The sequence below is a fragment of the Paroedura picta genome, chromosome 18, assembly GCF_049243985.1.
Source record: "Paroedura picta isolate Pp20150507F chromosome 18, Ppicta_v3.0, whole genome shotgun sequence".
NCBI classification, from domain to species: Eukaryota; Metazoa; Chordata; class Lepidosauria; order Squamata; family Gekkonidae; genus Paroedura; species Paroedura picta.
In genome coordinates, this window is record NC_135386.1 from 10,435,677 (window position 1) to 10,460,676 (window position 25,000).

The 25,000-nt window shown below is 46.4% G+C and overlaps 1 protein-coding gene across 5 annotated transcripts in view; it reads right to left on the reverse strand.

The window, feature by feature from the left end:
- ARNT2 (aryl hydrocarbon receptor nuclear translocator 2) overlaps window positions 1–25,000 on the reverse strand; it is a 138,601-nt gene that overhangs the window by 100,831 nt on the left and 12,770 nt on the right. For 2 of the 5 annotated variants that reach the window (XM_077318049.1, XM_077318048.1), the window contains exons 2-6: window positions 19,363–19,474; window positions 14,704–14,751; window positions 8,961–9,056; window positions 5,884–6,097; window positions 5,041–5,254 (exon numbers count right to left, since the gene is read on the reverse strand). In XM_077318049.1, the coding sequence (XP_077174164.1) occupies window positions 5,041–5,254; window positions 5,884–6,097; window positions 8,961–9,056; window positions 14,704–14,751; window positions 19,363–19,474 (684 nt within the window). Of the gene's footprint in view, window positions 1–5,040; window positions 5,255–5,883; window positions 6,098–8,960; window positions 9,057–14,703; window positions 14,752–19,362; window positions 19,475–23,771; window positions 23,883–25,000 lie in introns of those variants that run through there. The other 3 variants (XM_077318052.1, XM_077318051.1, XM_077318050.1) reach the window with 2 other exon arrangements.

A 25,000-nucleotide genomic window follows, 5' to 3' on the forward strand; every position in this document is an offset into this window, starting at 1 on the left:
AGAATCATAGAATCATAGAGTTGGAAGGGGCCATACAGGCCATCTAGTCCAACCCCCTGCTCATAGAATCATAGAATCATAGAGTTGGAAGGGGCCATACAGGCCATCTAGTCCAACCCCCTGCTCAATGTAGGATCAGCCCAAAGCATCCTAAAGCAATTCACAGCAGGACAGGAGAAAGGGAAGACAACCAAGTGAACAACAGTTACAGCTAAGCACAACCCTGTTTTCATCTTTGGCCTTCTGCGCAGTCCCATACTGGGAGTCTAGCAAGCTACTCATCAAGGCAGAGCTTTCAGTGAAATAACTAACTGCTTTTCCAACTGCTGCCTCTTACCTTGAGTTGAAAGCCAGAGATTAATGCCTGATGATCAGGTGCACCCTTGGAAAATCCAAGGAAAAAACCTGCACATCCTTGTTCAATATGCCCAAACAACAGGAAGAGAAAATGACAGCCCCACTTGATCATGGCATCCGTGAATTGTAGCAGCCATCCACCTAGATCAGGAGTTCTCCAACCTTTTGAGGCCTTGGAATGCTGAAACAACATGGTGGGCACAGGCAAAAGTTGTGGAACCAGCTGCAAAAATAGCAGCTGCATCTTACCTTCAGTCACACAGTCAAGATCCGTGTGCTGTAGTGGCAGCTTCTGCCAAAGCAACATCTTTTAAGGTAGAATAACATAGTCCTTTCCAACTTAAAATGTATGTAGCCATTGCTTGGTCTGTGAAGAGGAATGTGGGAACGCGCTGGGAAAATCATGTCCCAGGAAAAATGAAAATTAGAGACTGCCTGGAGTAAGAAGACCAACCTTGGGCACAGCATGACCTTCCCGCATGGAATTTTATGACAGGAAGTTCTGCATTTTATGGAGGTGGGAGGCAGCATTTGATGGAGGTGGGTTTTGCTCTTAAAGCAGCCAGCTCACTCACAGATCCCCAGACCTAGTGTCCATAACATCCTTAACTAAGAATGGCATTTACCTATTTAAGGTTTCATACCATGCTGACGGCAGTTCGTGGTGATAGATTCCTCCATATCCCTATGTCTGGTCGTCTTTTTATTTGTGGGATGGAGGCAATTGAGGACATTCATTTTATTCTGGACTGTCCTCTGTCGAACGGCCTGAGAACAAAATACGTTAAGAAACTTTTGTCCACTGCTTGGGGCATAGTGAAATCATAGAATCATAGAATATCTTTTAAGGTAAAATAACATAGCATGAGTTGGAAAGGGCCATACAGGCCATCTAGTCCAACCCCCTGCTCAACGCAGGATCAGCCCTAAGCATCCTAAAGCATCCAAGCAAAATGTGTATCCAGCCTTTGCTTGAAGACTGCCAGTGAGGGGGAGCTCACCACATCCTTAGGCAGCCTATTCCACTGCTGAACTACTCTGACTGTGAATTTTTCCCCCCTGATATCTAGCCTATATCATTGAACTTGTAGTTTAAACCCATTACTGCGTGTCCTCTCCTCTGCAGACAACAGAAACAGCATCCTGCCCTCCTCCAAGTGACAACCTTTCAAATACTTAAAGAGGGCTATCATGTCCCCCTCTCAACCTCCTTTTCTCCAGGCTGAACTTTCCCAAGTCCCTCAACCTATCTTCATAGGGCTTGGTCCCTTGGCCCCAGATCATCCTCGTCGCTCTCCTCTGTACCCTTTCAATTTTATCTACGTCCTTCTTGAAGTGAGGCCTCCAGAACTGCACACGGTACTCCAGGTGTGGTCTGACCAGTGCCGTATACAATGGGACTGTGACATCTTGTGGAGGATTTAATCCTGTTGTTATCAGATACTGATCTGCATATTTCCAACAGAGTTGTGCTGTTTGCTCTTAGGTCTAACTATGTAAACAAATTGTGTTATCCTAATAATTTTAACTCTGGCTCAATATCTATCGGTCAATTTTAGTCTTGTGATTTTAGAATTTAACTTTTATTTTACCTTCGTTTTTGTATACCCTGTAGATTTGACAGTATTGTAATGGCCAATGGCTAAGACAATAAAACTTATCTATCACTGACCCTCCTGGCAGAAATTATAGCGACTAAGAATATCACTTTTATGGATAGGCTCAGGTGGGCAGCCATGTTGCTCTGAAGTCATCAGCCAAAGTTTGAGTCCAGTGGCAGCTTTAAGACCAACTAACTTTTATTCTACAAAACTAGAGTTAGATGCTGTTTTAGGGACTGAGGTGGGTAACTGTTAAACATACCTTTTAAGAACGCTCTGGAGACCTGGTGAGAGAATACTGTCTTTCCCTCTATCAGATCATGTAAAATTAAATTGGCCACAAAATAGCTGGTAAAAAGGTAAAGGTATCCCCTGTGCAAGCACCGAGTCATGTCTGACCCTTGGGGTGACGCCCTCTAGCGTTTTCATGGCAGACTCAATACGGGGTGGTTTGCCAGTGCCTTCCCCAGTCATTACTGTTTACCCCCCAGCAAGCTGGGTACTCATTTTACCGACCTCGGAAGGATGGAAGGCTGAGTCAACCTTGAGCCGGCTGCTGGGATTGAACTCCCAACCTCATGGGCAAAGCTTTCAGGTGGCTGCCTTACCGCTCTGCGCCACAAGAGGCTCTAAAATAGCTGGTAGCCCTGAAGAATTTAAACTCAACAGGTAGCCATGGGAAGTGGACACGAGGTAGGTGATAGTTCCTGCTCAAGGACAGAAGAGAAAGGTGTGCAGAAGGATCCCTGGTCTTACACCCTTAAAGAAGACACTAATCTGGAGGGAGAATCTTCCAAGCAGACAGGTGCAGCCTGGCCATGTCATGGTGATGTATAGTTAACAAGTCTGGGACCTCAGGGAAATGTATAGAATTGCCCCTAGGTGAGGGCTGTAGGCCAAAGCAGATGCAGCCAGAATGGTGCTATTGAAATGCAGCCGGTGTGCTCCATGCAAAGCTTGCCAATGACCTTGAAAGTAAGAGGAAAAAAGAGGAAAAACTCTAAAAAGCCAATTTTCCCACCGAAATGGAAAAGCATCCGCAATTGACTGCAGGTCTCTCTCTGCTACCAAGCAATAATAATAATAACAATAACATTAATAACATTAACAACATTAATAACAACAATAACAACAACAACAATAAAGGATTTTTTTGTTTTTGATTTGTTTTTTTAGAATTTTCCCTCATTCCAAAGAGGTCCAAACTGCAGGGGCCCTCAAAGATTAAATATGGGCCATTCACCTGAGAGCCTGACTCTGCTTAAAATATTTGCCTTTGTGTAGCTGGAGCCAACATGGTTGGCTTATAAAAAGGTGTGGTTTAGTGAGACCAAATCTCGGAAAGCCACAGCTTTTGCATTGTCTTAGAGACAGTGCCCTCCTTGTTGACGCAGAATGACAGCACCACGGAGTCAGAAGTGGCCACACAGGTCATCTACTCTAACCTCCTGCTCAATGCAGGATTACTAAAGTATCTGGCCAGCTGCTGCTTGAAGACTGCCAGTGAGGGAGAGCTTCAGTCTTCTGAAGCTACAAGTTTCCTCTGCAGCAGCCAAGCCCCATCCCAAGGTGAACCTGCACAGAAGACTGGTGATTAACTACGTGTTCAACACTCATCTCAGTCACGAACCTATTGGGGAATTTAAAAACAAGCTTTTATTCTCTCAGCCTGGGCTGAATCTGCACGGAGCTTTTATTCCAATCCTAGGTCAATACATTCCCTGCCGTCTACACTGAATGCTATTTAAAATTTTCCATCTGCAACAAGCAGGATTGATCCAGAGTGACCCTACCTTTCCCCTGCAATATCCAGGGAGTGGATATTTGAAAAATTGGCATAAGCATGCACCTGTCTGCTTTCCCCGAAATAACTTGCTGCCGAGCCTCCAACACTGTAGAAAAGCCCTGATTGGCCAGGGCGTCAGTTCAAAGGCTTCCTCATTCCCAGGCTTCCCTTAAAGGGGAAGCCCTAACTTCCCTCAGCACAAGCTCCAGAAGCCCAAACTTCTCTCAGCAGAGATTTGCCTCTTGTATTTATTCCCCCTCTTCTGCTGTCTCCAATCCTCCCACCCCCCCACCCCCCTGTTCAAGAAAAGAAAGAGGCTCCTGCTGCTCTTCGCTCCCCGCCCCCTTCTAAGCTTCCCTAATCACGTGCAGAACACTTTCTGTTTCAATGGATAGAGGAAGACCCGAGTTCAAATCAAAGTATTGCAGAATCAGTCCTGCACTATGATACTAATAATGCTCACTTTTCATCCGTCAGGTCTGAAAGACAGCTTAACAAGAAAAATGAGCAACAGAATACAAAACAATGTGAATGTGGATGCTGACAACTGAACTACAACAAATCAGCAGCAGACTTTAGGTAGAAAAAGAATTCCCAGTTATTCCAAACACCCACTAACTCAGGGGCAGCCAAACTGTGGCTCTCCAGATGCCCACGGACTACAATGACCATGAGCCCCCGCCGACATGCTGGCAGGTGCTCATGAGAATTGTAGTCCATGGACATCTGGAGAGCCACAGTTTGGCTGCCCCTGCTCTAGCTGAAGCTAAACAATGAGGGAGCCAAGCTAGCTGCCCTTGGGAAGGAATTCCATAGTCCAAGTCAGTGGTACCCAACCTTTTTATCACCGGGGACCGGTCAACACTTGACAGTTTTACTGAGGCCCGGGGGGGGGGGTAGTCTTTTGCCGAGCGACGCCGCCGCTGCCAGAGACCTTGCTCCACTTTCCCGCCGACGCTCCTGACTTCCCACCACCCATTGGGGGGCACTGACAGCAGAAGCTGTGCAGTGCCACGCTGAGGGGGAGCCCCAGCCATGGCAGCCGCCGGAGAGCACCAAAGGTGAGTTGGCGGGAGAGAGGCAGGGCAGCCCCCAAGGCAGCAGCTGGGGAGGAGAAGTAGGAGGAGCCGCGGCCCGGTACCGACTGATCAACGGACCGAGACCGGTCCCCGGACCGGGGGTTGGGGACCACTGGTCCAAGTGACTCAACCCAAAGGCCCTGTCTCTTGAACCATAAGGTGAGCTGACATCCAAGGGCCTAGCAGCAGGAGGCACGTGTGTCAAGAAATAGCTGACCTGTCATGGAGTTCTCTGACGTACAGAGCTGCTCCCTGAGCTTCTCCACATCATCAGGATGGACCTGCTCATAAAGGGTGCTGCCAAACCACTCCGACTGGGGCTGGTTCAGGACAGGCGTCACCGAATCAGACACGTAGATCACCCTGCCCGTTTCGGCAGCAACGACAAAGAGGAAGCCGTCCGCAGCTTCAAGGATGAGATGCTTCAGCTCCTGGCCAAGAAAACAACAAAACCAAACATATTAAAAGGGAAGAAGAGCATAAAGGACTTTCAAGGCATCGTTGGGCTTCCTCCTTCTTCAGGCCGGTTACAGCTAGAACCGGACAGCTCCTCTGAGACTGCTTCAAATACTGCTGGCTGAAAGGCAGGGGGGATAGGCGGAAAATCCTAGCAATCCTTCCTCTCCTGTTTCCATGGAGCCAATGAAGTCATACGATTTGCTCTCCTATCTTTTCTGGGTTGGGGAAAAGGGAATCTTCATCTTTCTTAGTTCTTGAATGCCCAGGCCATAACATCTTTGCAAGCTTCATTCAGACAACTCAACAGTTCCCCTCGATCTCTCAGAAGAAGAAGAAGAACAATAAAATCAGACTCCAGTGTCACCTTTAAGACCAACAAAGATTTATTCCCATGGCCATGGGAAGAAGTCCTTCTTGAATTTGCATCTCATTGCCAATCTGCGTTTGTTGCCTTGCAACATCTAATGTCCCTCAGAGTGGAAACCCGGTCTCTTAGGAGCCAGAATCACAGAATCATAGAGTTGGAAGGGGCCATACAGGCCATCTCGTCCAACCCCCTGCTCAACTCAGGATCAGCCCAGAGCATCCTAAAGCCAGCTACCTGCTCGGTCAGGAAAGATGGCTTGTAGGCTCCATCTGTTGACTTGTTCCCTGTGCCCCTCATAGACTTCATGTGCGAGACAGCCATGCGCAAGATGGTCAGCTTGTCAGGCTTACGGGCCAAGGCGCTGCAGGTGGGCACCATGTCAGACAGCTCGGTGATGTACTGGGTCATTTTGTTCCTCCTGCGTCTCTCGATCTCACTGTGGTTCTCCCTGAAGTGGGGAAAAGAAAGGGGCGGACACACACAGAGAAAACAAAAAGGGTAAAAAAAATATGGCCCATGAAATCTTTACAATAATCCAAGAATACTAAAAAGGATTCCGACACATGCTAGCATGACCAAGAAATGGAACCCAGGATAGACTAGTTATCCATTGCCCATGCTCAGTTCCACAGGATTAACAATTTCAGAGGGGGGCCTTCCTGGCCTGCAGTGGGTTTGAGTTGAGTAGCAACTTAAGAGGCCAGCAAAGTTTTCAGACCTTGAGCTTCCCAAAGTCAAAGCTCCCATCATCAGACAGAAAGGAACCGACTCTCAATAGCTTCTGCTCCAAAATCCTTGAAGGTCCAAAAGGTGCTGCACAACTTAAACCTAAGATCTACAGTACAATTCTATGTTCAATGAAGTCAACAGGCTTCAAAAGCCTGAACTGTGTTTAGGATTGCACCCTACAGTAAGCAGGCTGTAATCTGCAGGACTCCTGGGCCCATTCTGCACACATAGGATAATGCACTTTCAATGGGCTTTGGCAGCTGGATTTTCCTGTGCAGAACAGGAAAATCCACTTCTAAAGTGCATTGAAAGTGCATTATCTATTGTGTGCAGAATAGGCCCTGGATAAATAAGAGTTTTCTTGTGTAACTTTCCCTGCATTAAAAAAAATTAGTTTGGGGCAGTTTTAGCCCACAGGCCCATGGTGTCCCTGCCTGTGTTTCTCTACCATCTTCCACACTACTAAACCAGTGCCACTCACCCCATACACTGACTGTAAAATTAGTTCAGATTCGTTCACTCACTTATCAAGAGATGCTGATTCACACAGATCCTCCATTTTAAAGTTAGAAAAGCAAAGGCTTGCTGGTACAAGGAGTTAACCTGTCCCCTCCAGCCTCCCTAGGATTTTCCGACCAAGGACACAGAGCCTTGTTCTCAATTCTGCATATGCAAGATCTTCCCTCCTTTCCAATGAAATTAAAAGGTAGTGGAGCTCCACACACACTCACTCAAGCAGACGTGAAGCTCTGCACTTGCTAACACTTGGATGACCAAGTCTTGGACGCTTCTGCAGGCCCAGCAGGAAGCAACCCTGATTCAAAGAGAGCCCTGCAGAGTTCCAAGGAGGAATGCAAAGCTTTGGAACGAGCTATGATTTCAGCTTGGTTCTTCCAAGAAGAAGAAGGAGAAGAAGAGTTGGTTCTTATATGCCGCTTTTCCCTACCCGAAGGAGGCTCAAAGCGGCTTACAGTCGCCTTCCCATTCCTCTCCCCACAACAGACACCCTATGGGGTGGGTGAGGCTGAGAGAGCCCTGATATTCCTGCTCGGTCAGAACAGCATTATCAGTGCCGTGGCGAGCCCAAGGTCACCCAGCTGGCTGCATGTGAGGGAGCGCAGAATCGAACCTGGCATGCCAGATTAGAAGCCCGCACTCCTAATAACTACACCAAACTGGCTCCAAAAGCTGTAGGTGAAATTATTCTCTTATGGGAGTTATTAATCCATCAGGCAGAATGTTGTACAAATAATATTCTGTGCCATTTTATCTCAGCAGAGAGATGCACCGTGCTCAAATCCACATTTTGATTTTTTTTTAAACATTCAGAGCCCCCCAAAAGGGTGCCATGCAATGATCACATACAGTCCCCTTGCTGACGAGTGGTCTGATCAATGCTTGCAAACGGTATTATTTTACCTAATGCTTATTGTTAATGAAGAGTGGGAATAAGTAGCTTTGCAAACCACTTGCCCTTTCTGGTTTAGGAAGGTCTCAGCAGGCATGCCCAGTCGGCACGATCAAGCTCATCTTCTGACCAAGAGGGCTAGAAGCTTGCTTTGTTTTTTACCTACACGCAGGGATCTTCTCTGATGCCCACCCCCAATATTCTGCGATCTCAGCACACACAGAGTCCAGACTGTGTTCTTATTTATCCCAGAATCCTGAAACATGAGGATTACTGCTTGGGCCCTGGATCCTTGCCCATCCTGGATGCTAAAATAATGTAAAGACCACATTAAGGAGTCATTGGTGTATATCATAAATTAATTGATCCCTCAACCACGCAAAAGAGGCAGTTATCTATGACTTTTAAAAATCCTCCCTACAACAGAACCCCCCCAAAAAACCTTGATGTGGCCAGTCTCTGATCTGATTTCATTGCTGTATTTTTTGTTACTGACTCAGTTGAGAGCCTAGGGCAAGCTTTCTCAACCAGGTGCTCATGAAACCCTGGGGCTTCTTGATAGCCCTAGAAGAGTTTGCCAACTGGGTGGGAGTCTGTAGATATATACCTATCTTTTAAATCAAACATTTATCAGGTGATATGACCATAGATGGTCATGTCAATCCCCACTCCCAAAATGGCCAGTGATGGGAAGGGGAGAGGCCCCAGGTGAGCGTGTCCACAGGTGTGTTCCCCAACCATATTCTGCATGATGGCGCCATTTCTGGGCTTTCTCGAAGCCTGAAGAACATTTCGGGGGTTTCTCAACAATAAAAAAGTTGAGAAAGGCTACCCTAAGCTCATTATTGTGGGAGAAGCAAGTTAATACAGCTGCCAAAAAAAAAAGAAGAAGAAGAAGAAGAAAAAAAGAACCTTGCTTCAAACATAGTTCAACCTGGGAGATGGGCCTGGACTTCACTGGTCTGGGCCCCTGGATGGCCAAGGTGACACTGAAACCACTGTGAGGCACCCTACAGAGGTCTCCCCTCCAAGTCAACTGCAGCTGCTACAGAATGCTGCAGTCTGGCTACTATCAGGAGCCAGGAAGAACATGCATATTATTCCCCTTCTACATTCACTCCACTGGCTGCCCACCAGTTACCAGGTTCAATTCAAGGTATTGGCTATCACATACTGGTCTTGGACCCTCATATCTGCAGGACCGCCTCTCCTTGAATGCGCCGCCACGCCAGCCTTGCTCATCTGACCAGGGCCTTCTGCCGCTCCCGCCCTGCAAATGGGCAAGATCAACAACAGCCCCATACACAGGCATTCTCTGTTGTGGTCCTACCCCATGGAACGTCCTAACGGAGGCGTTCAGGAAGGCTCCCGTTCTCCTGGGCTTTCCCACAAGCTATGCAAAACTCAGTTATTCAAGGGGGCATTCTTACACAGATAATCAAGCCGCATTGTAACAGAAGGGTTCATGAAGGTGCTTTAAAGAAGGGAAACGTACAGCGGACTATACCACTGCCGTGTGTAATTACACTTCCAACAGTGTAATTTTTGCATCATTTAACACATCATGGAGATAGGCTTTACTGCATCTTTGATTTGGTTCTGTACAGTTCCAGATTTCTGCAGTCCTTATCCTAATGATGGAGTGACCACTTTGGCCTCCCTCTGTCAAGTGTCCTGCCCATTAGAGACATGGAGGTTGTTTCAGGCTGACCTTTGTAGAGTAAGATGGCTGCAGGTCTTCCGTATAGGGTTGGGCGCCTTGACCGCCAAAGTGCCCAACCCTAGTTCCATAGCTTTGCACAGTGAAAACAGACAGCAGCTCATGCCTGAAACTGGGTAGGCAAGATAAGGACATAATGCCAGGTCTGGATCCTGGCCATCAACCCCCTAATTTAAATGCTAAAAAACACACCTGATCTCCCTTCCCTGAGGGGGCCAGGACAAAACATGAGAATGCTCTGAAATGTCATCTGCCTTGATGTGATTGGACAATGCTTATCAGTGAATGCACAGGAGTGGCTGAAGAGACAGTGACCTAATCCAGGGGTAGTCAAACTGCGGCCCTCCAGATGTCCATGGACTACAATTCCCAGAAGCCCCTGCCAGCATTCGCTGGCAGGGGCTTCTGGGAATTGTAGTCCATGGACATCTGGAGGGCCGCAGTTTGACTACCCCTGACCTAATCCTTCTAACTGTATAAGCTGCTGTGTCAGATGTCGTTCTGCCTGGGGAGCTGATCTTTATACTCGGCAGATGAGCTATAATTCCAGGAGTTCTCCAGGCCCACCTAGAGGTTGGCTACCCTTGATTTGGAAATATTTCTTGGGGAAGATGTCGCCCTGGTGTCATCTTCTATTAATCAGTTTGTATCGGTTGCAACTATTAAAATGATACCTCTATGATACCTCTAAAGAATTCTCTGGCCTGGTGTGGACTCTACCCCACAACTGGTGAATGAACGGGCCCCGTAGAGTTGGGAAAAACATTATTTACTGGATGCCCCATATATACGGTTTAGCTCTTGTTTATTGCCCACCTTGGTCATTAATGGAGTGGGTGGCAAGGCCTTTGGAAGAGAGAGGCAGCGGGGCCTATTTTTTCATTCATGTCAAACCCTAAAGTGATCTAGATCAGGGATAGTCAACCTGTGGTCCTCCAGATGTCCATGGACTACAATTCCCATGAGCCCCTGCCAGCGTTTGCTGGCAGGGGCTCATAGGGATTGTAGTCCATGGACATCTGGAGGACCACAGGCTGACTACCCCTGATCTAGATAGTTTGTTCTAGGATCTCAGGCTAGGGGCAGGGATAGGAAATGGCTCGTAAGTAAAAGGAAAAAAAACCAATATGAATGTTAATTTTCTGATATTAAAATGTAAGAATGATCCTGAGCCCTTGAAATAACAAAAGAAGGAAAGTACAGAAGAAAAGGGGACGATTTCAGAATCTGTCTCTGACATTTTGTGTAAACGAAGCATTCACACACAAAGGGGAATAAGGGTAGGAATTACTGTACACCCCGGTGTTCCTGCATTTGTGAATGGTCAGATCTGATGGTTAGCTATGCCACAAGCTTTATCTGCAGAAATACAACCATTTATGTGAGTTCATTGTGCCCAAGCATTCAAAGACCTGAGGGGCAGACCCATAGTGATGGCTCTCTTGCAGTCAAGTAGACCCTTAGGGAATGGTTCAACAAACATCCGATAACATTTTGCTCAAAGGACCTACCAAACCGTAGACCTCTAGAGAGAGCTGCTAGTCCTAATTCATTCATAAGACAACCATTAAGGACCAAATTTGGGGTTTTCAGCATACCACCCTCCCACCCACCACGGAGAATTCATGACAACGGAGAACACACATTTGAAATGACCCTGTGTGGCAACGCACAGAACAAATGATATCCTGATGGGGACAGGCAATCACTAATACTGTTCCAGGATGCATACCACTGTTGTCTGAATCAAGGTTGCTGTGAATTTAGGCAGATGGTGAGAGGGTGGGTAGGAAGGGATGTGCCAGTGTTTGTCCTTTGTGGCCCTTCCTTGCATTCCTAGGGAATTGCTGGTTGCCACTGGGGGATGGTAGGTGAATTTCCTCCAGGCCAGGCTGGATTCTGGAGATTTTTGGTGGAGGGATCACTTGACCAATGTAGGTGGGCAGGTAGTTGAGAGTTCCTGCATTGTGGAGGGGATTGGACTAGATGACCCTGGAATTCCCTTCCAACTCTATGATTCTATGATTCTACCACAACCCTTCCTGCTCCAAGCTTAACTAGGCAAACTATACTTACTGTTCACTGTTTTCCTACAACAGGCTATCTTCCAGGATTAACAGACTCTAGCTTAACGTCTATAGCTGGCAAAATTTTAGAACTAATCCTCAGTCGGACCTTGAGCAGCTAGAGCAGATGGCTGTAATTACTAAGAGTCAGCATGGATTTCTCCAGAACAAGTCAGGTCAGACTAACCTCATCTCATTTTTTGAGAAACTTACTACCTCGCTAGAGAGGGGAATTCTGTGGACATAGTTCAACTTGAGTTCAGTAAGGATTTTGATAAGGTTCCACATGATATTCTCATCGACAAGCTGGTAAAATGCGGTATGGATCCTATTACTGGTAGGTGAATCGAGAACTGGTTGGCAGATCGCACCCAAAGGATCCTTGTAAATGGTTCATCATATTCTTGGAGAGGAGTGACGAGTGGAGTGCCTCAGGGATCTGTCCTGGGCCCTGCGTTGTTCAACATATTTATAAATGCTTTGGATGAGGGGATACTTATTAAATTTGCAGATAACACTAAACTGGGAGGGGTAGCAAACACACCAGAAGACAGAATCAGAAAACAAGATGATCTTGTCAGGCTAGAAAACTGGGCTAAAATGAATAAAATGAATTTCAATAGTGATAAAAGTAAAGTTCTTCATTTAGGTAGGAAATATCACACACATCGTTATAGGATGGGTGAGAGTTGTCTAGGCAGTAGTATGTGTGAAAAGGATCTGGGGGTCTTAGTCGACCAGACACTGAACATGAGTCACCAGTGTGACTCGGTAGCTAAAACAACAAGGATTGGGGCTGTATTAAAAGAAGTACAGTGTCCAGATCATGTGAGGTGATGATACCGCTTTACTCCGCTCTGGTAAGACCTCACTTGAAGTACTGTGTTCAGTTTTGGGCACCTCAACTGAAGAAAGATGTAGAGAAACTGGAGCGTGTCCAGAGGAGGGCTACAAAGATGGTGAGGGGTTTGGAGACCAAGTTGTATGAGGAAAGCTTGAGGGAGCTTGTTCTGTTTAGCCTGGAGAGAAGACAACTAAGAGGTGATGAGATAACCATCAAATACTTGAAGAGCTATCATATAGAAGAAGTTCCTGACAGTTAGAGTGGTTCCTCAGTGGAACAGGCTTCCTCAGGAGGTGGTGGGTTCTCCTTCTTTGGAAGTTTTTAAGCCGAGGCTAGAGAGTCATCTGACAGAAATACTGATTTTATGAACTTAGGCAGATGGTGAGTGGGTGGGCAGGAAGGGATGTGCCAGTGCTTGTCTCTTGTGGCCCTTCCTTGCATACCCAGGCAGGCATCATCTGGGCATGAAACTGGGGTGACTGTGGGCAGTCAGGTAGTTGTGAATTTCCTGCATTGTAAAGGGGCTAGACTAGATGACCCTGGAGGTCCCTTCCAAGATGCTAGCTCTCTTTGCTTCTAGTCGGTCCTTGTGGATCAGCAACATTTTCAACACAGTCCAGTCTAGAAACAAACACCATTGCCTGTCTAAACTAAGGAGCAAAGACCAAAACGTTGGGCTCTGGTGTAGGGTTCGGTTTTCCCTCGGTGTTCTCTCAACGCCTACCTTGCATATTTTTCCTTATCACCAGAGATTTGATCATCATCATACCTGAAGAAGATAAACAAGAGAAAGAAAAACCATGAAAATCAATAAGAATGTTACTAAAGACAAAGAAGGTGAAGACAAGGAAGGTGAATATTACACGCAGTAATGGGTTTAAATTACAAACACAACGATACAGGCTAGATATCAGGAAAAAAAAATTCACAGTCAGAGTAGTTCAGCAGTGGAATAGGCTGCCTAAGGAGGTGGTGAGCTCCCCCTCACTGGCAGTCTTCAAGCAAAGGTTGGATACACACTTTTCTTGGATGCTTTAGGATGCTTTGGGCTGATCCTGCGTTGAGCAGGGGGTTGGACTAGATGGCCTGTATGGCCCCTTCCAACTCTATGATTCTATGATTCTATGATTCTGCGTTAAGCAGGGGGTTGGACTAGATGGCCTGTATGGCCCCTTCCAACTCTATGATTTGATGATCTTGCATATGCACATCCTGAACTCTGCAATCTCAAGGGTGTGGAGGGGGCATTTCTGGATGCTGGTCATTAATGACTGATGGAAGGGTTTGCAAAAAAAAAAAGTTAAATCTAAAATCTTTCCATATACTGAAAAAAGTGGTTCTTCGTCTTTAAAAAATTTCAAATTTGGCCAGACAGCTGCAGCGATGAGCAGTGCAAAACAAATAACCCACCAAAACATTCGGTATAACAATATGCTGTTTCCATTAGCAATATTTTCACACTGACAACATGTCAAACTGACAAATGACTGACAGCAAACAGCCAAGAAAGCCACTTGTAATGCTACACTGCTGCTGTGTTATTCCATTCATCGCAAGAGGAAATGCTGATCTGGAAGCAGGAAGGTGGGACTATCAAAACCACAACACCAAAAGCTGTGATATATTACAAGAGGCATTCTGGCTCCCTTCCTAGATCAGCCCAATGGCATGCAGGGCATATTACTCGGCCAGACTACTTAGAGCTGGCTTTCTCAAGCATGTTTTGAAGACTGGCAGTCTTCAAGCAAAGGTTGGAGACACACTTTTCTTGGATGCTTTAGGATGCTTTGGGCTGATCCTGCGTTGAGCAGGGGGTTGGACTAGATGGCCTGTATGGCCCCTTCCAACTCTATGATTCTGTGATTCTATGATTCTAAACCCTGGGGTTTCTTGATGGCCCTGGAAGGGTTTCCCAAATGGGTGGGAGTTAATGAATTTTCTAGATATTTTTTTAAATGGTTAAACATTTATTAGGTAATTCGACCATCGGTTATGTTGGCCTTCCCTCCCTCCCTCCCTAAATAGCCAATGCTGGGCCTGGAAGGGGTGGGAAGGGGAGGGCCCCCAGGTGGGCGTGTCCGCAGCTCTGCTTCCCAACCGTATTCTGCATGATGGCACCACTTTTGGGGTTTCCTAGAAGCTTGCAGAATGTCTCAGGGATTTCTTAAGAGTAAAAAAACCGAGAAAGGGTAGATCAGAGAGTCTTGCATTCATGGGGGGGGGGGGGGTGCACGCACATAAACAAAGCTAAGCCATTGTCTTCAAAATGTATCTTTTATTGTCTCACCTTGAAAATTTGCTGGGCCCTTCACCATCTTCGTCGTCAAAGTCCATTCTGGAAAAAAAAAGTCGACATTTTCTGAATGAGTCATCGGGGGTTAGAGCCCTTGGGTCTGCTTTTCGGTTTGCATAGGCTGCACTCTCTTTCGCTCTGTGAAGAGCCACACCTAAGCCACATGCTCTCATTGAAGCAATTTGAAATCACCTTGTTTTAAAAGCAGGACTGGAGGCCTCTTTGATGTTCCCTGAGTTCTTTGGCTCAGCCCCCCAAGCCTTGACTCTGCCCAAATCTCCATCTAGCGCCCCCTGAACCCTGCCTAGTCTGTTTGCCCTTTGTTTTCCCCCCTGTTCCTGTTAGGCAGTGCATGTCCTCCTTGCTGCTGCATCACGGGCTGGTTCTCTCCCCTTTCCCTGGATGCGGCATCTAAATCAAAAGAGGAAGTCTAGCTGCACTTTAAGAGCATGTTTTTATTCCTGTAAAAATCCATCGGGCCAGTTTATATGGACAAGTCCATGCAATGATGTTCTAATTGCTAGGGGCAGGGAAGGATGTATGTACCTGAACTGAGAAAAGAACACCAGACCCACCGAGCCAATTCACTGCAGCAGCAAAATTTAAACCAGGAGCTTCCAGGCTCACAGCATCAGCTCTTGGGTACCAGGCTACACCAGTTTTCTACCAGTGTGACTTACAACAGGGGTAGTCAACCGGTGGTCCTCCAGATGTCCATGGACTACAATTCCCATGAGCCCCTGCCAGCATGTCCATGAACATCTGGAGGACCACCGGTTGACTACCCCTGACTTACAACATGATTCCATGGTATGGACTTAACCCACAGTTTGTGATTGTATCCCTTACACATGAACATCTTGGGAAAACAGCCTAACCAGTTCCCTTCATGGTACAAAAAAATTCTCTACAGGTGGAGAAACAGTGACCTCCAGTGGCCAAACTGCTCAGTGAACAAGCGTCCAACGCGACTGGCTGGTCGGCCACTGTGCAAAACCACTCAGCCTGACCCTGCGGGGTTAGTCTTATGCATGTCACTAGTCCTCAATTTTTCCCTCCTGAAAGCACTGATCTGCAGCTCCAGATTGCAGGCCAAGATAGGCAACCGTGGCCATACTGCCCTTAAGTAAAGTATTCCTGTCATCCCTGGACTGCTTATTGAAGAGCCCCTGACAAGCTTCAGAGAACCCTGAAAACCGAGCACCAATGAAATTGGTCAGTGCTCCGGGTTCCTTGCAAGCACAAGGACCATTTACGCACTGGAGGTTTCATGCCAGGCTGCAGGCTGGAGTTTTAGTCGTGGCAGGTTGCCCCACCTCTTCCTGCACCCACACGGGGGAGTATTTGGCCTGGTGCACCTAATCCACCCCCAATTTGTACTCGTACACAGGAGCTGGGGCAATGAAGTTCCCAGTGTGGAAATGGTCAAGGTGCCTTCATGCCACAAACCCCTTTGCTTTGCATTCTCAATCTACAGGAGGATGCTGTGAAAAGAAATTCCCTGCTCACCCAAAGCCTATCAGATAAGTTCTTTTAGCCAGCGAGAGTAAATTGCATGCCATCCAACCAACACCAGCAGAAGCTGCTTCCAAGAAGCTTCCAAGAAGACAAATGATCTTATTGCAGGGAAGAAGATTCTTTTGTCTTCATTTAAAGATTTCTACACCCGAGGATGACACTCACACTTTAGAACAAAGCTTATAATATTGCAATTATCATCTCTTGGGGAAGGCGAGAGAGAAAGAGAATGACAAGGATATGTATTTACTGATAACTGCAAAAGGATCTTTTAAAAATACCGGAGTGAAAAGAAATTTTAAAACGTTATTTTTTTTTTACGTCATTCACAACCCGACTTCCTCCTCAACGGGGACCCAAAGGAGCTTAACATCTTTCTCATTTCCGTTTTATCCTCACAACAACCTTGCGGGGTGGTTTGGGTTGAGGGTGCAAGACGGCCTCAAAGTCACCCGCCAAGCTTTCTTGGGGATTCCATGTAAGGATTCGAACCCAGGTCTTCCGCATTCTAGTCTGACGCTACAGCACACAAAATATGTTCAAAGCTAGAAGGGAAACGAATTAACATACCACTAAGAATCTGAAAGTGCACACCGTGTTTTAATACAAGGGAAACGGTTTCCATAGCACAGCATATGAACAGAACTGCCCAACTATCACTAAACTAGCAGGTTAACCAAGCCTCACCTCTGGCCTGCTAGCTTACTTTGTGCAAAGATTAAATACACAAGGGGTGTGTGGGGGTTGCGTATAAATACACAAAGCCACTTGCAAACTTCACACCTGAATTAAGAGGATCTGCACACTATGTTAATTTCCAAAGAATTTCATAGAATCGCAGAGTTGGAAGGGGCCATACAGGCCATCTAGTCCAACCCCCTGCTCAACGCAGGATCAGCCTCAAGCATCCAGGAGAAGGATCTGTAGAGCCGCTGCTTGAAGACCACCAGTGAGGGGGAACTTACCACCTCCTAAGGCAGCTGATTCCACTGCTGAACTTGGACTGTGAAAAAGTTTTTCCTGATATCTAGCCGGTCCCATTCTAGATGTAGTTTAAACCCCTTGATCTCTGCTGCCAACAGAAACCTTTCTCTGCCCTTCTCTACATGACAACTTTTCAAATACTTAAAGAGAACAATCATGTCCCCTCTCAACCTCCTCTTCTCCAAGCTGAACAGCCAAGTCCCTCAACCTATCTTCATAGGGCTTGGTCCCTTGGCCCCAGATCATTCTCATTGCTCTCCTCTGAACCCTCTTAATTTTGTCAACACCCTTTTTGAAGTGAGGCCGCCCAAACTGCATGCAATACACCAGGTACGAGTCTGACCAATGCCCTACCCAAGACTGCATCAACCTTCCTTACCGCCACATCACACTGTCTTCTTACAGTCCACAAGTACCCCAAAATTTCATTCACACACACTGCTAAAGAGAATTGTATCTCCCATTCAGTATGCGTGCTTCTCATTTTTTGACCCAGATGTAGAACTCTGCACTTATCCTTGTTGAACTGCCTTTTGTTCTAACTTGCCCTGTTTTCCAGAATCTTCAGGTCTCACTGAACTCTTATCTCTGTCTTCTAGGGCAGTGGTCCCCAACCCCCAGTCTGGAGACCGGTAGCAGTCCATAGATCATTTGGTACTGGGCCACGACTCCTCCTTGTCCTCCTCCCCGGCTGCTGCCTCAGGGGCTGCCCTGCCATGGCTGGAGCTCCTCCTTGGCATCGCACTGTTCAGCTGCTGCTGGCAGCACCCCCCAGCATGCGGCGGGAAGTGAGGGGTGCTGGCAGGAAAGCAAGTGGAGCAGGGGCTCAGGCGGCGACGATGTCCCTCGGCAAAAGACTACCCCCCGCCCCGGGCCTCAGTAAAATTGTCAAGCGTTGACCGGTCCCCGGTGATACAAAGGTTGGGGACCACTGCTCAGAACAATCCTGTGATGTAGGTTAAACCAGGAGAGAATGAATGAACTACCAAGGCCTACCCAGCCTCAGTTCAGTCTTCTAACCACTATTACACACTGGCTCTCAATGACACTCACTTTATCCACAAGCACCTATTCTGATTGGTTTATCAGCTGCCACTGGGAGACATTTGCTGAATAGGGCATGGTTGTTCCTTGGTAAGAAGAGCAGGGAAGGATAGAGAGGGGTGGTGATTCCACACCGGGAAATGCAGGATATGGTGCTGGGAATGTATTCCTAAACTGATTAAGTGTGCTGTTTCAATCGGTTAAATTTCTAATCCTCAAGACTGCAATGCCTGTCTGGTTACTTTTTATCTCCACGTTGAGGCTGAGATATATAGAGAGAGTGGCCAGCCTAAGCCACCCAGCAATCTCACAAGAGAGAGGAGATTATCTGAAAAGGAAAGCAGGCTTGGTTAGTAGCTCAGTTAGGAGCTCAGCAGTTCCTTCCTCTAATAAATACTTTGTTTATCAACAGAGTGGAGTAATGCAAAGCTGAAGTGCAATTCCAATCCCAAGTAGTAAACAGCACCAATCAAGTCAGCTCATTGGATGGTTTAACTTAGGGGTGGCCATGGAATTGTAGTCCACAGACATCTAGAGAGCCACAGTTTGGCTACCCTGTTCCACTCCTGCCTGATGCTAGTTATTGTCTCTACCAGCAGTTTTCTAAAGTCTCAGTCAGAAATCTTCCTAGCTCTGGTACCCACTGTCCTTCAAATGCGAGATGCTACCTTCTAGCCCAGAGACTAGGATCGCTTCCTTTAAGCCCAGGCTAGACATCAGCATGAGTACCCTTTGATACAAGTGTTCTGCCACCTCAATAAAGGTAAAGGTGAAGGTATCCCCTGTGCAAGCACCGAATCATCTGACCCTTGGGGTGACGCCCTCTAGCGTTTTCATGGCAATACGGGGTGGTTTGCCAGTGCCTTTCCCAGTCATTACCCTTTACCCCCCAGCAAGCTGGGTACTCATTTGACCGACTTCAGAAGGATGGAAGGCTGAGTCAACCTTGAGCCGGCTGCTGGGATTGAACTCCCAGCCTCATGGGCAGAGCTTCAGACAGCATGTTTGCTGCCTTACTACCTTGCGCCACAAGAGGCTCTTGCCTCAGTACCAGACGTCAAAAAGAAAAGCTTCCCATTCAATTTCCAATGCAGGATAAGTACTTACCCTGAGCGCCTCTTTCCTCCTCTGGCAGGCACGGACCCTGCCATTCTCACTTGACTTGCTGCCATGGGTGCCACCGGCAATGTCACCGAGCCAGGTATGTCTGATGCCATCTCTGAAATGCAAAAGAAATGGACAGTGCCAACAGCAGTGAGCAAGGCACTCCACCAGGACAGCAAACTCAAATTTGTGCTGAAGGCCTTCTCTTGCCCTCCATCCAACAGCCTGCCATTGGAAAACAAAATGACCTGTTTTGATGGGAACGTGATCAGGGGTCAACTCCAAAGGCATCCATCACCATTCAATGTAACATGGCTACATTTTGCATGTAAAAATCTCTTACCTGGGGCCCCTGCTGCCCGTAATCAGAACCTAGCAACCTCATCCCAGTGCTTATCCACAGATCTCACCTTGATTTAGTAGCCTCATCAACCAAGTGTTGGCCATCCTGGACTATCAACCTCTCATTCAACACTCATAGTTAGGAGGCACAGAAGAAGAAGAAGAAGAAGAAGAAGAAGAAGAAGAAGAAGAAGAAGAAGAAGAGGAAGAGGAAGAGGACGAAGAGTTGGTTTTTATACCCTGTTTTTCACTGCCCAAAGGAGTCTCAAAGCAGCTTCCCATCCTCTTCCCTTCCTCTCCCCACAACAGGCACCCTGTGAGGGAGGCGGGGCTGAGAGAGCTACAGGACTGGTTTATGAGAACAGCACTATCAGAGCAGTGACAAGCCCAAGGTCACCCAGCTGGCTGCATGTGGAGGAGCAGGAAAACAAACCCAGTTGACCAGATCAGAAGCCGCTGCTCTTAACCACTACCCCACACAGGCGGACCAGGCCTGGTCAGTGACTGGAGCTCTGCATCTGCCACCTTGAGCTGAATCACAGAAGAAAGGTGGGCTTATCAATGAAAGAAACAAGTTTGAGATACTCTGTCCCACTCTTCTCAGCCACAGATCATTTTGTTCTGCACTCTGTACTCGCTTGCAGCTAAGTTAAAAAGAACAGTAGGAGAACCTGGGCGGCCTAGACTGAGCTGTCTAGATCAATACTCTTCATTAACTCACTTCCAGGCACAGGAAACTGGAATTTGGCAATCTACCCATCTGTTAAGAAAGAACTGAAGAAATTGTGATGATGAGAAAAGTCTCGAAATTAGATTTATAAAACACTCACTAGGGGTACAGAAGGGCATTCCCATTTGCCCGAAGTAAGGCATTGCCTTCCACAGGCTTGGAGGGGAAATACAAGAAAATACCTTATAAACAGAGGCAACAGTTTCATTTATCAAATGGTGTAAGAACCTACAAGCTTGTGAGCAATACAGGACTTAATATTGACCAACAGCCAAAAGCTGGTGGATGGGGTGAAGGAGAAGGGGACTGGGAGGGGGGGGGAAGTGACCATGTCCTCGTAGAATTTCAGCGTGGCTGAAGCTGCAGATGCTCCATTCTGTTTAGACATTTTGCAGCCGCATCTGGGAACCCAAGCCAAGGCAGGCTGCATCTAATGTAGGCAATGAAAAGGAACTACACCGTTGATTTCCCAATGTTATAGATAGGAGAAAAACAAAATCAGCAGGCCAAAATGATAAGTCTCACATTGTTTGGTGTATAAATCCTATCATTTCTGGGCAATCAGAAAGGGGTCCTAGGTATATTTTTCCCCGTTTTCAAATACTTCTCCAATGATTGCCACTGCAGAGTCTGTAATCCATTTAACAGTTATATATCAATTAAGACGTATCTCTCGGCTTTAAGCTCTCTATCTTGAGGCAATTTTACTCCTACGTGCCCCTAATGTAGGCTGCAGCCTGTGCCAGTGGTCTATGAGCCTTTGTCTCCTGCTAGTTGGAGGGAATTCCTCCATGGGTCACTCTGATCTGTGGCTACTCCCTCACTACAGCACTCAGAATATTTCCTGTCCCAGCTCTAAAGTCCTCACGTTGACTCCAGTGAGGTCATAGTTCTGGCTCCCCTTTTTCCTGTCATAGGATTCTCATTCCTGGCTTCACCTCCAAGTTGGACTTCTGTAATGCACCAGCATGAGTTCTCAATCAAACACCGTGCAGGAGCCATATTCGACCTGTTTTGAAGTAGCTGTACTGGCTCCCGGTTGAATTCCGAACCCGCTTTAAGGTGTTGGTACTGACCTTTGAGGCCATACGTGGTCAGGGCCCAGCGTACCTAAGGGACCGTTGGCTGACTATGCCCCCAAAGGACAGTAAGATCAACCAGCTTGAACAAATTCGTGATCCCTGGCCCAAAAGACATTTGTCTGGCTCAACCTGACCTGGTGGAATGAGCTCTTGGAAGAGCTGAGGGTCCTGATGGAACCGAGTCAATGCCATAGTGCCTATAAAATGGAGGTCTTCTGCCAGGCATTTGGTTGTGGTCAATGAACATTAGGACAGCTTTGGTTAAAAACCACCAGGGTTCCCTCTGTACAGAAACCCCCTATTGAAAACCAAGATGCTCTGAAATGTTTTGCCCACACATTTGGCGTGATTGTTTCAAGGTGATGTTTTAAATCAGGGGTAGTCAACCTGTGGTCCTCATGGACTACAAGCAAACGCTGGCAGGGGCTCATGGGAATTGTAGTCCATGGACATCTGGAAGACCACAGGTTGACTACCCCTGTTTTAAATTATAATATTGTATGTGTTTTAATGTATTATCTTTATATACCTATATATTCATGTTTTTATGCAATAATGTTGAATGCTGCCCTGAGCCAGCATGCCGGGAGGGGTGGGGTGCAAATCGAAGAATAAAATAAAATAATGTTTTGTGGTTTTTTGCTATGCACTTGCAGCTCAGTGGATCCTGGGTCATTTCCACCCCACACCTGAATTTATGCTTCAAGAGGAGAGATGTGCACAACTTGGTGGTGAGCATGGAGCAAAACTCCATGTGAATTTCAGTTTTCTTTCTGTAGGAGTAAAAAAGCAAGTTTCCAGCTTTTTCTGGTTACAAAGGTGTGTTTGAATGTGGGGGATCAGCACCTGTTAAAATTCTAAAAGCCAATGAGTTAGCCAGTTTCCAGGGCTTTGACACAGGGCTCTTGGGCTTCATTTCCCCCCCCTCCCCCAGCAGAACAAGTGTGTGTCCCATTTGCAGAATTTCTCTTTTCTTAATGCAGAAATTGAATGCCTCAACTCAGCATTTAAGTGTTGAGCACAGAGAGACCTGGATAAAGTGTGATAAGGTAACATTTCCACTGGAGAACTTGCAAAAGTATTTTCTAATAAGCAATAGAGATAACGTGTCTCCTTCCCGATATGTCTCCTTAACAAATTCTAGTGCTACAGCAAGCAACCTCCCTATCAATGCTTAATTTCAAAGAGGTACAGGGCTCAATTCTGTCTCGAAGCCCTGCCACAGAAACTATGTAAGGACGTTCTCAGTATGGGAAAATGCACCTGCTCAGGAAACAAAACCAAAATATACTCTCATGACAGACGCCAGGGACAAATTAAGCCTTGCACATAGGTCTACAAAATCACAGGTCCGTTTGTATTTTATAGTAGCCCCAAACTTCTCTATATTGTATAATGATGTCTTGTTTAAAAACAAGAGCCTCACTTTCCTTTTACTTCCTTGTTTAATCACCTGGAAGAGGCTTTCACAGTATCACAGTTGACTGGGTAAATACCTGTCTTAAAACCTGCTCTTCAGCATCAACCTGGTTTAAAGCATGTTCACTCTGAAATAATTCCTACCGACTCCAGTGGTACACTGATGCCCAAGTATGCTCAGAAACCAACATGCAAGACAAGCATCAGGATTTTTTTTAAAAAACTGATCTGTCCTGAATTATCAATTCCCTACAAGTTTTTGCAAAAAAAGAAAATCAAATGTTTCTAAACGCAAAACCACAATATAACAGTATATTGTAGGTTTGTGTTTAATACAATATAATAGGGGATTCTGAGCCAAGCATTATACAGGCACCTTTTAAACACTATCCAGAGCTGACCCTGCTTAGCTTTCAAAATCTGTTGAGATAAGGCTAGCCTGAGATATCCAGGTCAAAACCATACCAAACCAAAGCAGGCAATGAAGGAATTTTCTGAACAGATTTAAAAGGTGGGGGAAGAATCCCGTGTTCCAAGCAGAAACCTCATTAAAAGCATTTCACAAAACATACCTATTGTATGAAATAATGATTAACACTAGTTATGTTCCACTTGCATGGTAATTATAAATCTCACAATGGAAAATTAAACAGAATTCTTTTGAAATGACAATAATACTTATGTGCATACCTTGTTTTTAAAAAGAACCGTTCAGCCCAATTTCCACTGACTTCCCACACACACACACATGTACACAAAGGATTCGTTATCACAAGGCCACTGGAAACAAAACAACACAGCAACACTCTCAGGTGGGCAAGAACCCCAACAAGACCCACCTTTTGCAGAGGAAAGTGCCCCAGAGATGCCAGTCGCTGCCTAGGATGGAGCTCTCCTTCAAAGGAATTTTATCCACGCCTAAGAAATGAAAGCAACCTCTGGGAAGAAATGCAGCTGCATTGGTATTCCACTCAGAAGCTGTCATCACAGACCTGTTTACCTTCACTGCGGAGCATGATTCAGCGGCAGGCGAACACTGTGCATACTGATCAATTTATTTGCTCAGGAAATCACCAGAATTTTCTACACTTTCATTGTGGGGGACGGGGATGGGGCGGGGGGGGGGAGAGTTTTTAATCAGCAAGAGAGACGGTCTAACGTTCAAAATTCCCAATATAATCAGTGATCCTTATGATATTCCCCCTCCCTTTACCAAGACTAGCATGGGACTCTGTTCAGGAGCTCAGGACTGGCACCTCTTGTATTCTATTCCATTTTTATCTTGCTCTTCCCCAAACAGCTCACAACAGCAGATACAATTTGCCACTCCTCTGTTATATCTTCACAACAACCCTGTGAGATCGGTTAGACAGGAAGAGAAAAACGGGCAGTCATTGAGGGAGCTTCATGGCAGATTGGGGACTGGAAACCATGCCTCTGTCCGAACCTTAGCTAAGATATTCGCCAGCCAAGAACAGCTAAGCCAGGGGTAGTCAAACTGCTGCCCACCAGATGTCCGTGGACTACAATTCCTAAATGCTGGCAGGGGCTCATGGGAATTGTAGTCAATGGACATCTAGAGCAGGGGTAGTCAACCTGTGGTCCTCCAGATGTTCATGGACTACAATTCCCATGAGCCCCTGCCAGCAAATGCTGGCAGGGGCTCATGGGAATTGTAGTCCATGGACATCTGGAGGACCACAGGTTGACTACCCCTGATCTAGAGGGCCACAGTTTGATTACCCCTGAGCTAAGCCCAAAACTGAGGTTTGAGCTCTTTATAGTTTCAAACCACTGAACCTTTTCAAATTTGTGTGCGAAAAAGCTAGCTTTTATTTATTTATTGGTTATACAGTCTGCCTTTCTCACCGAGACTCAAGGTTGATGACACAGTGCCAGGTTTTGTTTATTAAAATTAAGAGCCAGCATTGCCATTTCTACTTTAGACTGGTGTCTGGTGTGGCCTACGCATGTATACTAAGAAAACAGACTGTTGTGAGCATTTCTGTCACAGTTTTTCACTTGTTGCCACAGAAAACACCTGCAGGGCAGATGCACCTTTCTGCTT